We start from the raw sequence: 12298 nt of genomic DNA, 5'->3' as shown, positions 1-12298 counted from the left end.
AGCGCAGGGCGCAGAGGGGCCGCAGCGGCGCGGTGCCGTGCCCGAGGCGCGCGTCCCCAGCGTCCCCCTGGCAGAGGGACGCGCCGCCCGGCCAGTGAGCAGCGTCTGCCGGCTCGCCGCTCCCGCTGTTAGATGTGCAGAGCAGGGGGAGGAGGGAAGAAAAGCCCCTAAATGTCAGCAGCAGATGAAGGGTGTTGGGAAATTTAATCTTCCAACTTTCTCAACTAATGTGACATTTGGATTTCCTTCCGATAAGCTATCAGCCCGAGAACTTTCTTTCTCCTTTCTCCTTTTTTCTTTTTCTTTTTTTTCTCCCTTCTTCTCTCCTCTGGCTGGTAATTTAAAAATAAATGGGCTAGAAAGATCTCTAAACAGTACCTTTGGCAAAGATTAAAAAAAGAGAGGGGGGGATAGGGGAGCAGGCTAGCAGGAGAGACTGATTGTTATTTATAACCTGCGCCGCTATAAAAGCAGGAACGTGGCTGGAGAACACACCATCTTTCTCCCCAGCATTAAATTGCTGCATTTCGGGAAAGGCTGAGAAATTTAAGAAAAAGGGTCCTTTTGCACAAGCCTCAAGCTTCTCGGCCGTGTGCCGTAGAGCTCACTGGGCAAAGGAAGGAAAAAAAATCCTTCCTGCATCCGGGCAAAAAACTGATTGCAGCGTTTTCTTGATCTGCCCCAAACGTTTTGTGGAGTAGAGGAGCCAACGTGCTTTGCCTGGGTATTGCCAAAATCTTTCAGTGCCAGCGCTAGCCCGGGCTGGCTCAGCCTGGCACAAGGGCTTKCACAGGGAGAACAGGGAAACCTGTTTCTCAGATCTCAAAATTGGCCCTTTCTTGCTGAAAATCGACACTTTCTAGCAACGACAGCGGCGCAGTGCCGCTGCTGGGCATCGCGCCCAGCTCCGATGGGCAGCTTAATGCTGCCCTTGCTGCCCGTGGGCGCTGTGCTGCGGGGCTGGAAGCGTTTCGGGGGCTTTGCTGGGCAGGAAGGTGCGTTCCCCTCCGGCAGAGCCCGGAGAGGAGCCCGGCGGAGCTGAGCCCGCGCTATTACAGCTCTTATTCTCGCCGGCTTTTGGTGTGACCTTGGGCAAATGACTCCAGTGCTCGGGGACTCGTTTTCCCCTACCTGCGAAGGACAATAATGAAACCTTCCCACCTTCGCGAAGAGCTTTAAGGCTTGCAGACGAATTGCGACGCGCCTGCTATTTATATTCATTATTAGTAGTAATCACCACGCGCTGGTATTAATATTGCGGTGGCTTTTCCAGACTTAGCACGGATCAGCGCCCCTGGGAAATCTAAAAGGATGCCTCGACCTCTTGGCACGGTGCGTTTTYGGTAGGAGGTGGGGGCTGGTGGGTAGCGCTCGCGGGTGCTACGCAGAGGGCACACAGGTCCCGTCGCGTTGCCGCCGTTCGGAGGCTCGCCGCCGCTCCCGAGCTGGCTCCCAAGCCGCGAAAGCTCACCCTCCGTCCCGGCGATCCTCGAGAGCTTTGCTYGCCGCAGCGGCAGCGCGTTTGTCATCGGCGCTGACATTTCGGCAGTCATCATTAGCTCTGATGACTAGTTCCCATGGAGATGAATGGGGGCGTTGGCGTCTCTCCCAGCCGCGGCGCGGTGCTGCACGGGGTCACGTTCACAGCTGGCTCTGCAGCCCCCCGGCCGCGCAGGGGGCACCGCCAGAAACACTTGCGAAAATGCACGTGGAAACGTGAGCCCTTGCAAAGCCTGCCGCGACGGCTGGTGCCGGTTGAGAGCTGCCGGTCCACGCTGGCTCCGCGTGGCTGCAGGTTGCAACCCCAGGACCCGGCAGCGAGCGGTTTTGCCTGCTCCCAGCTCCAACAGCGCCTTCGTGCTGCTACCGGTGACTCTCCGCCTGACTCCCGTATCCGGCTGTGGAGACCCCGGTGACAGCACGGTGGCAACGGTGGCGTCGGGAGCCGAGCCGTGCTGTCACAGTCGAAGCAATGTCCGAGTGAGTTACCGCACTTCTGGGGTCAGCGTTAATTTATCAGCGGAGCGGCCGTCCTCAGCCGGCACAAATCTGGATGTGACAGAGGCCAGATACTTGCCAAGACCATGGGAGCCTCCAGGAAAACTTCCCAGCAGTGCCACTGGCATTCACTGGGCGCCAGCGATGTGATGAAATAGCTTTTGTCGGAGGGCACGGCCCAGGGAGCTCCGCTCCATCCTCTTCCTCACATCTCAGTCTTCCACACTTGCCCGGCTCCGGGACCTGCCTTATAAGAAAACAGCAGATTTCAGGAGACTTTTGCAGAAAATTGCAGTGACTGGCAGCACGGCCATTAAAATACCAAAGGTGGCAAAAGTGCTCAGCTCACGGTGGCTTCTTGTGGAGGCAGTAAATACATATAATATTAGCATCTTACCCCATGATAGGTTTCTAATGGACAAATATATCTCAAATAATATATTCAGATATGTGTGTTGTGACATGTAGAACATAAAACACRTATTTTGAAGTACCGTAGAAATTTAGTGATGAGAAAGGCTGCAAAAGCTGGCTGGGGACCTAACAAGATGCTCTTTCACTTAAACTGATGTAAATCCGGGAGAATTTGAATCGTTTTCTCCTATATTTGCTCTGATATAAATTTAATGCAGAATGTGCTCCTCTGGCCTTACTGCTGTGGCTACTCTTAGCCCAGTCAAGCTTCTGGCGTGACCGAAGCGTATTGCGGTCAACCATTCATATAAAATCTCCCTGGGAGATTTTAAGGCGCCCCRGGCAGCAGAGGTGCYGGGGCTAACRGCGCTGCCAGCGGCCCCGGTGCACYGGCCGGTTGGGGACTGTCACCGCCCCAAAGATGTGCGGTTTGCATGGAGCYGGGACTGCCTGGAAAACAAGGCAGCCCAACGGGGCTGCCCTTTGCAGGGGACGTTTGCACCCGGGCTGGCAAGTCAAGGGCGAAGGAGGTCTGTTTTGGGGTGCTGTGCCCCTGGCCCCTTCTGGCTTTGGGGTAAGACCCCTCTCTGGTCCCGTCACRGGGCTGAATTATAGGCAGCGACTGTGCTTGTCCTCCCTGCTTGTACAGCACCCGGCACGGAGCTGCTCTCCTCCCTGCCTGGCCTTGGGACATCTTTGCCCGGCTTCGCGGAAACGTCCCCTTTTCCTGGGCCAAATTCGGCCCCGGCTTAAACAGGAATAACTCCGCTGAGGTCAGATTTATGGAGAGGATAAATGTAGCTTGGATAGCATCAGCTCTTTCTGTGGGTCTGTTTGCCGTATAGGTGTCAGTGATGCATGAAGTGTCCTAYGTATAGATAGCTGTATATTTGTCTCCAAGATCTATACATATGCCTCTTCATAGCTACACGAATGAAAGCAGCCAGACAGCACCGAACCTTGGAGAATACAAATTAGCCACTCAGAAGTGGATGATATAACCGAGTAAGGATAAACAGAGGATCGGTAATTATATACAGTAGTTCCAGCTTGGGCGAAGGAGTGAATAAACATGGCAACGTGGGGGAAATAACGAGCGTGGGGCTTTCACGCCTGGGGGCGGCTGGGGCGGAGGAGCTTGCCGGGGAGCCCCGGGCCACCCGTGGCCACCGAGTGTGGTGGGTCCCTGGGGCACTTGGATGGGGGAGGCTCTGCTCCGCAAATTGCCAGGAGCTTGGAAAGCTGTATGGGGTCCGGCCATCGTTTCTGCCTCAGGACCTACGCTAGTGAAACAGGGAGCGTAATCCGGATTTCCGTGTTGGCAGCATAGCTCAGGGGAGCGAGAGATGTCCCTTGCACTTGCCACTTGCCTGCTGCTCAGCTGCTCCCAGCGTAGTTGAGTTCAGCATCTTTCTAGACCACCGGAGCTCCTGTATTAGGATCCGCTGTGTGGCATGTTTACACTCGCCATACATCTGCCAGGATTCAAAACTGAACCTTGCATATCAATCCCGGTATTCTTCGGAGCCGCAGCATCAGGATAACGTTACTGCCGCCGCGGCAGCTGCCCGCAGGGGAAGAGCGCGTCCCACCGCATCTCCTCCGGCCCCCGCGGATGGGGCAGCCGGGGGACGACTTGCGAAAGCAAAGTCGCGTGCAAAAGAGAAAAGGCTCCATCTTTGGGAGGGAGGAGAGCGGATATTAAATGAGCTGTATTTATTTACCAAACACACCGTTTTCCTTTAAATTTATGGCTTTCCCCATTAGAAATTGAGGTCTTTTGTATGCTGTTTTATTTTTTTTCAAGAAGACTCTCTGGTTGATGGGAGAACCGATAGGGCCGGGATATGAAAGGCGCCGAGCAAGCGAGGCTTGGTTAGGTTTATGCAGCCATCTTTTCTTTGCAGGGCAATTTCTGAGTAATTTATACCTCGCTCTAACACTTGGGGACTTGCAGAGAGGAAAAGGCCGTGTTAAATGTCTGCTGTCCTCCCCCTGCTCATTCGTGCTGCGAGGGCTGTCAGTCCGCCTCCGTGTGGGGTGCCCTGCGCCAGGGCGGTGGGGCAGTGGGCTTGGGCTTGCCTCCACCTTCTGCAAAGCCGCACCGAGAGTCAAGGGGAGACGGTGTTAACGGCGCTGCCGGCGGCGAGAGGCGCAGGGGCGAAGGCACGGAGCTGCCGCTCGAGGAGAATTCGCTCCCTCCTCTCCAGGCGCCTCGGCCAGCCCCGCGGTCCTTCCCCTTGCCTTTCCCGGGGCTTTGGGAGCCAGCCCGGGCTCGGCAAGGAGCCAGCCCCCCTGCCCGTTTTCCTCTCCGCCGGCTGCAGAGGTCCTTCCCGGCGGTGGCGGAGCGGCGTGCTCAGCCGGGCCGCGGTGGCTCCGTCTGCTCGGCGCCTGCCCTGGCTCCCGGCTCCCGCGGGAGCCTGATCTGCCCCACGTTTGCGAGAGGAGAACTTTTACCTCTCTGAGAGGGGAAATCTCCGCAGGGGCAGCCGGAGGATCCTCTGCKCAGCGCCGCTGCCTGGGATCCAGCAACGCCAGCCGGGAAGGGGGAGAGAAGGGGAGTGTGAAAGCGCGGGAGTGCGTTCCAGCGCCGGCAGTGGGGAATTTGCCATCTCTCCACCATAATTAAATATTGTTTGCATTGCTTATTGACAGAGCRCTAAGCTGCACTCCGTTTTAATTTGTTCTTTGATAGTTGCCTTTTGCTGCTAATTGATTTTCAAGGCTTTTTTTGTTGGTGGGGTTTTTTTGTTTGGTTGGTTTTTTTTGTCTGATTTAATACCTGCCGCGCCACCAAGAACAGCGAGGCAAGGTTAACCGGAGCTGAAGGCTCCGCTCATCCTCACGCGCGCCGGCTCCCTGCGTCTGCAGCTCRGCCCCGGCGTGCTGGCGGGACTGGCGCTGGGGCTGCGCGGACCCCGGCGGCGCTGAGACCCGCAGCAGCGCCTCCTTGCAGTCCCAGCCCGCACCGGCGGCTCCTGCCAAAAGTCCCCAAAAGTCCCCAGCGCGCAAGCTGGCATTGCCGGGTCTCCGCGCGGGGCCGTTTGGCCGGGGCTGGGGAGCGGCGCGGGGCCATGCCAGGCTGCGCCGCCCGCGCCGGCGGGTGCCCGCGGGCCCCGGGCAGGCTGCGAAGGCGCCTCGCTGCGGTGCCGGCGCTGCCGCCCTGCCTGGCCATACCCGGCTAACCGCGCGTGCTCTGCTCCTTCCCCAGGACGATCCGGACGGGGAAGAGATCGAGAGAGAGAAGTCCAACTCCTTGAAGCTGGAGTTCACAGACGATGCCAACTTCAAGACCAAGGTTAACTACTCGTACGCCGCCGTGCAGATCCCCACGGACATCTACAAAGGCTGTGAGTGCCCCTCCGCCGCCCGGCTGCCGTGCCGCCGGCTGCGCCCGGGCGCCTCCTGCTCTCGGTGCCCCCGCCTCGGGGAGGCAGCGCGGGTCGCTGCGGCGAGCAAGCGGCCGCGTCCCCAGGGGCCCGCAGGAGAAGACATGTCTTCTGCAAGGCTGCAGCAGCGCGGGACGTCCGTCCGCCTCCGCACCTCCTGGCATCCAGCGCGCGGGATTGGCCCCGGCTGCACACTGGAGGCGAAACGCCCGGCGGCTGGGGACGGGCCGGCTCCCCGTGCCGCACGAGCTGCCGGCGCCCACGGGGCTGGTGGGCTTGCTGAGAAGCCAGCGGGTTCACACGTCACCCGGGACCTCTCGAGCCATCAGAGGGGCTCGGTTGTGCCTGCGGGGTGAGAAGGGAGCCCCTCACCCTGGGGGACAGGGCAGGGGAGCCAGGGTGGGCGCAGGGGCAGCACGGCCCCGGGGGAGCACATGGAAGTGTGCATGGAGAGGCAGCTGGCAGGACCGCGGAATCCGCCGCCGTCCAGGCAGGGCCTCGCACGGAGTGAAATGTCTCAGCGCCGCCCAGCTGAGCCCCCTCGGCCCTGCCGCAGGGGTCCTGGCCGAGCCAGAGGCTGCCGGTGCCCCCGCACAGGGAGGGAGCGGCTTGTCGTCCCCCTGCGGTCACAGCTGTGCGGTGTTTAGACRTGCCCTGCTCTGCCCGGCGCTCTCGTGTCACGCTCTGCCGGGAAGGGCTGGCGGAGCCGCTCGGCGGGAGAGACGCGGCAGTCGCAGGTAATTCCTGCAAAGTGTCGGCTCCGGGCTCAGCTGGGGTCAAAAAGGCCAACGGAGCGTTGGGAGTTATTAGGAAAGGGATGGAGAGCAGAGCGGAGATGATAATTATGGCACAGTGTAGATGTCAGCCGTGCCCACGTTGCGAACGCTCGGCCCTTGTGATCCTCGCCGCAGAAGGAGTTCGGCAGAGCTAAAAGAGGTTCAAAGCCGGCGTCAAAGATGATCAGAGGGACCGAGCAGCTCTGTGCAGGGAGCAATGACGGAGACGGGGACTCCCAGCTCGTGAAAGGGAGCTGAGCCGCCCCGAGCGGGCGGAAGCAAGCGGAGCAGGGGTGGCTGCTCACTGCTTTTCATACCCAAGAGCTGAGGGCACCCGATGAAGTTACCAGGCGGCAGGCTCAAAGCAACAGGAGAAAGCACCGCGCTCTTTGGTGGCGTGTGCTGCGGTGGTGGAAATGTCAGCCGTGGGCTGCTTTGGGGCCGAGGTTAGGAAAGGGTAGAAAACGCAGGCGAAATCCGTGCAGAAAGGGCGACTCAGCGCCGTTAAACAGGACGGCGTCAACGCAGCCCCAGGCCCGGGCACGCGCAAGCGCCCGCCTGGGGTGGCAGGCCGGGTGCCGGGGGGGCTGCTGGAGGAGGAGGACCTGCCGCACGCCGGTCGGCGCCGGGGCCGGCTCGCAAGGCGACAGTCGGTCTCCATTTCCCTCTAGCGGCTGCTCTGCGCCGATCGCAGCCAGCTGCTAACCGCTCCGGGCCGGACGCTCGTCCGCCAGCAGCCGCCGGCCTCGTCCTGCTTCCAGGGTCAGATCCTGCTGCTGGCCGGGCGGCGTGCGGCACCCGCTGSGAGAGCTCCCTCGCTCCTTCCTCCCCGAGGACGCGGCACCGCACCGAGGGCAGCTTGCGCGGCCGGGCAAATCCCGCGCCACGGGCAGCGCGGTCCTCAGCGCCCCCTCGCCTCCCTGCCCRGGGCCCGGCTCGGCTGCGCTTGCCGAGGGCTCCCGGGCAGCGTTGCAGCGGCGCYGGGAGCTGAGCTCTTGTGCCTTTATTTAACGGTGTTTTCCATCACGAACCAATACGYGGAGTCGGTCCTGGCGTGTACGTACCCAGCGCCACATCGGTGGAGCGATTTCACCGCATCGGCGTCAGTGGATTAGGAATTGCAATTAGTTTTATTACCCAGCTAGCACAGGCCAAGCAGCTAATGAAGCAAATCATGAGAGCGGGGGGAGGGAGGCAGAGCAGGGTGGGCTGCGCGGGATGAAATATTCATTATTTCTAACCCCCTGCTCTTCAGACGACACAATCACTGATGCCCTGCCAGAGCCACATAAATCACCGCGCTCAGCTGCGCCGCGAAAGCAAATTGGAGATTAACTTGCTCCAGGGACTCGCAGCCCCTTCGGAGAAGCGGCGGCTGGGAAGGGACGGGGCAGGCGTGGAGGGGCCCGGCCCGAAGCCCCTTCCCAGCTCGGGCAGCGGGCGCTGCTCGCCGGCGCAGCAGYGCCGGGGGCATCCGTGGGGCCGGCGCGGGCGCCTGTGCCGCAGCCGCGGGGGACCAGCAGGCGGCCCCGGCACGGCGCTGCTCCCAGGGGCGCGGGGGGCCGGCAGGCGTTCGGCAGGGCGTGTCGCCCCCGGCGGGACCCCCCTGCCCGCCGAGGCGCTGGAGAGGCGCTATCGCTGCCTGGCACGCTAATTAAAACACCGCGGAGACGCCCGCCGCCGTCACCCCTCGCTACACACGCAAATTGCATCCTATATGTGTTTTATTTACTGTGCCACTTTTAATTAAATCTGCGATCGCTCGCTGGCRGGGTGGGGCTGGGCTTACCCTGAGGGGGACAGGGACAAGATGGGGACGGGACCAGGGGGCAGGGGGCAGCCGCGGGGCCGGGCCGGGCCGGGCCGGGGAAGCCCTCCAAGAGAGCGGCTCTCGGCCCCGCGCAGGCCAAGCCGTGATGCCTCGGCTCCGTCCCAGAGCCTCCGCTGCCCCGGGCCGCGTCCCAGAGCCTGGCACGTGGCCTTATTGCAGGCCTGGCCTCAACCCGAAGGGCAGGAGCCGTCCCGGCTGTGAAGCTCAGCCCTCCGACCCGTGGGCCTGGTGTTCGGCTATGGCTCGTTGCTGTGTGCGCTGGGAAGGTATAGGGCTGCGTTCATGAGCGTGGGATGATACAGGGTGTTTATACCCAAGGAGGATATAGGGGCTTGGTTCATGTGCGGGGAGGCTATAGGGACTGTGTTTATGCACAGGGAGGGGATAGGGGCTGCTTTCGTGCAGAGGGAGGTGACAGGGCTGCATTCATGCACAGGGAGGGTATAGGGCCCTGTGCATGTGCAGGGAGGGTATAGGGGCTGCATTCGTGCACAGGGAGGATATAGGGACTGTGTTCATCCACAGGGAAGGTACAGGGGCTGCTTTCGTGCAGAGGGAGGGGACAGGGGCTGCGTTCATGCGCAGGGAGAGTATAGAGCCATGTGCATGCACAGGGAGCATACAGGGTCTGCGCTCATGTACAGGGAGGGCATAGAGCCGTGTGCATGCACAGGGAGCATACAGGGTCTGCATTCATGCACAGGGAGGGGACGGGGCTGCGTGCATGCTCGGGGAGGGGACAGGGCTGTATTCATGGGCAGGGAGGCTATAGTGGCTGCACGCTTGCGCAGGGAGGACACAAGGGCTGCGTTCATGTGCAAGGAGGGGACGGGCTGCCTTCGTGCGCAGGGGCTGCCTTCCTGCACGAGGCCTGGCGTGGCTGCCCCTGCCCCCCGAAAGAAGGCTGAGGGGCTCCCGGTGGCCGCAGAGCCTCCGTGCCATCAGAGCGCCGTCTCCGTGGGGTCGGGTGCCCGCGCTGCCCCCTGCCCCGGCTGGCGGTGCCGCACGGCCGCTCTGCCCCAGGGGACCTGCCAGCCGCCTCGTGGCCTCTGCTCCCTGCAAAAAAAAAAAACACCCTTTGACAGAGCCAAACAAGAAATCGTAGTGAGCGTACAGATAACGTAACTCCGTATGTGCGCTGCCCTGAGAAATGGCTTCAGAGATCCGGCCGCGGTAAATCGCTGTTTGAAGGCGCATCTTTCTGAGAGAAGAAGAAATCTCCTTCAGCGGGCAGTGCCCACGACCGAGAGCTCTGTTTTGGTGCAGGTTTTGGAGAGAAAAGGTGGTCGTACGCCGCAGCCCGAGGTCCGGCGGGACCAGCGGGCCTGGGCGTTAGCGAGGCTGYGCGCCCCAAGGCTGGAGATGCTCTTTGACCCGGTCGGGCTGCCTCGTCTCTGTGATGTGGTCCCAGGGGTGCTTCCCACGGGATTGCTCTGTTTTCCGTTCCAAAAAAAAAGCAAGGCAAAAGGTTAAACTGTCGAACATCCTAATGAGGAGCCGCAACTTCGTGCCCCGAGCACCCAGAGCTGCTTCCCGCTGCCCCCACTGCCTGCCCCCAACACCCTCCCCGCGGGCCACCCACTGCCCCAGCTGCCCCCGTCGCTGCCCGCTGCACCGCGCAGCCCCAGCCCCGTCTGATTAATCGCAGGCTCGGGCTGCTCYGAGCTTATCTTGCGCTTTAATAGCTGAATAATTTAAAACCTCTGTTTGCTGGCGTCTTAATTGCTTTTGCGTCGGGTGCGGAGGGCAGCGTGAATGCAGAGCGGCTCGGCTTCCCCTCCTCGCCYGCCCGGGATGCTCTGGACATCGTCCTCGCGCGGACGCCCCCCGTTTATTTCCCAGCTGGTCRCCGGTGGCGAGCACGTGCCCAGGGCCGGGTGGCTTTTGGGGCTCCTCCAGTGGCTGATCCCTCGGGAAGGGGCAGAAGGGATGCGCTGCGTCCTTCCAGCCTGCGTTTTCCTCCCCTGCCCCCTGGCATCGCTGCGGGGACCGGTCCCCATCGCCTCCCAAAGCCAGCCCGCGTCTCCGCTGCCCCTCTCGCTCCCGCGCGGGGCCCTGGCACCCCTCGCGCGCCCGCCCACCCGCCGCCTCGCTCTCTTGCAGCCACCGTGATCCTCAACGAGCTGAACTGGACGCAGGCCCTCGAGGACGTTTTCATCGAGAACCGGAAGGAGGACCCCTCCCTGCTCTGGCAGGTCTTCGGCAGCGCCACCGGCGTCACCCGCTACTACCCAGGTGTGCGGCGCGGGGAGCCGGGCGCCGGGTCCCTCTGTGCTGGGCGCCCCCGCAGCACCCGCCGGCCCCCGGCGCCTCGCTCACTGCCCCCCCTTGCCCGCAGCCACGCCGTGGAGAGCACCCAACAAGATCGACCTCTACGACGTCCGCAGAAGGCCGTGGTAAGGGCCGCTTCGGGGGCGGGGGGGGAGCAGGGAGCGGAGGCTGGGGCTGCACGGGCCGCCCGGGCTGGGGTCCCGCGCGCAGGAGGGGACCCGCTCTGCCAGGGGCCCAGCGCAGCCCCGGAGGGGTGCACGAGTCCCCTCCTGYGCCCCGTCTTCCCTTCTCCTTCCCTCCCGGCGGCCGGCTCTCTTCCCCCTCTCCTTGCATCCTTTGTAGGCCCTCTGAAATTCCAGGTCCAGGAGCAGCCAGCTCTGTCCAATTTTCATTTCACACATCGTTGGCATTGGAAAATGGATACAATAACACAGGCAGGGGCATCCAAGCTGCAGCTTTCATCTCCCGCTCCCCTCCCCTCTTCCCAGCGCTGGAAAGACAGAGGGAGATAGGCAGATAAATCCTTAGATACAGATAAACCAGGTAGYGATCTCCGCTCCCCCCCCCTCCGCCGCTGCAATTGGAAATGCCACGCTTATTCATTGCCAGCATTCCCGTAGCAACCCATTTAAACGGAAAAAACAAACAGTTCTTGAAAACCAGAGCCAGAAGGACAGGGAGATAAATACAAAGACAATGACAGACTGTGGTTAAGCGATAGCTGCGAGCATCAATTTAGCTGCGCACCAAGTTAAGCGTGGTTGCACCGCTTACCGTTAGCCCAGGTAGACGGGCTCGCTTGGCGCCGCTAATGACGGCGCTGCTCACGGGGGCGGGGGGCTCCTCGTCGCTCCCCGGGCAGCACCCGGCTCCTGGCGGAAGAGCTCTGCGGGTGCGTGTTCCCTCGCGGCCCTCTCCGAGCAGGTGCCGTCGCCTCGCCTGGCCCGCCGGGCTTTGCTTGTTTTTCCGCCGTGTCGCTGGCAGCGCCCGCTTTCCTCGCCCGAGCACGCGGGCCGCCCCGCGGGGTCTCTCGGCAAGGGGCCTCGTGAGCCAAAGCCCTGGGAAGGTGATAAAGAAAAACAAATCACCGCCAGGGAAGGTTTTTAATAACCGGTGTTTGCATAAACCGTGGCAGATTGGCTCAAGCCTCGCTTTTAAACTCCGGCGCCTGCTTATCTGCAGCCGGGCACGGGCCCCTTGGGAGCCTGGAGGCGGCGGGTGCCCCGTGCGGCGGGGAGAGGCCAGCGCTCCAGCCTGGACACTTCCCAGCCGGAGCAGCTCCGCGGCCCCATCCTGCCTGTGTGGCTTAACCCCTGCTCAGCTGCCTGCCGGGCCCTGTGGCCCCCCCCGGCACGTGCGCCCGAGAGGCAGCGTGCCCGGCACCAGGCAGGCCCTCTCCTTGGCAGAAAATTAATGGTCCCGCCATTACGGTTAATTGTCTTTGATTGCTCCGCGTTAATTATTAACTCTTCTCAATCGTAGCGTCTGCGCAGGTTATTAGAGGAGAGGAGACTGGCAGGCCGGTCCTAAGGGGGCTGCTGAGCTCTGCTAGCCCAGCTCCCCTCCTGCTAGCCCGGCCCTCCTCCTGCTAGCCCAGCTCCCCTCCTGCTAGCCCGGCC

General features: G+C 61.9%; 1 protein-coding gene across 3 annotated transcripts in view; it reads left to right on the top strand.

Moving 5' to 3' along the window:
• CACNA2D2 (calcium voltage-gated channel auxiliary subunit alpha2delta 2) overlaps positions 1 to 12298 on the top strand; it is a 247376-nt gene that overhangs the window by 208054 nt on the left and 27024 nt on the right. For all 3 annotated transcript variants that reach the window (XM_026080268.1, XM_026080266.1, XM_026080267.1), the window contains exons 5-7: positions 5624 to 5762; positions 10512 to 10643; positions 10747 to 10804. In XM_026080268.1, coding sequence (XP_025936053.1) covers positions 5624 to 5762; positions 10512 to 10643; positions 10747 to 10804 — 329 coding nt within the window. The remainder of the gene's footprint in view (positions 1 to 5623; positions 5763 to 10511; positions 10644 to 10746; positions 10805 to 12298) is intronic.

The sequence above is a fragment of the Apteryx rowi genome, unplaced genomic scaffold, assembly GCF_003343035.1.
Source record: "Apteryx rowi isolate R43461 unplaced genomic scaffold, aptRow1 scaffold_513, whole genome shotgun sequence".
Classification (NCBI taxonomy): Eukaryota; Metazoa; Chordata; class Aves; order Apterygiformes; family Apterygidae; genus Apteryx; species Apteryx rowi.
This window is presented reverse-complemented; position numbering and strand designations above follow the sequence as displayed.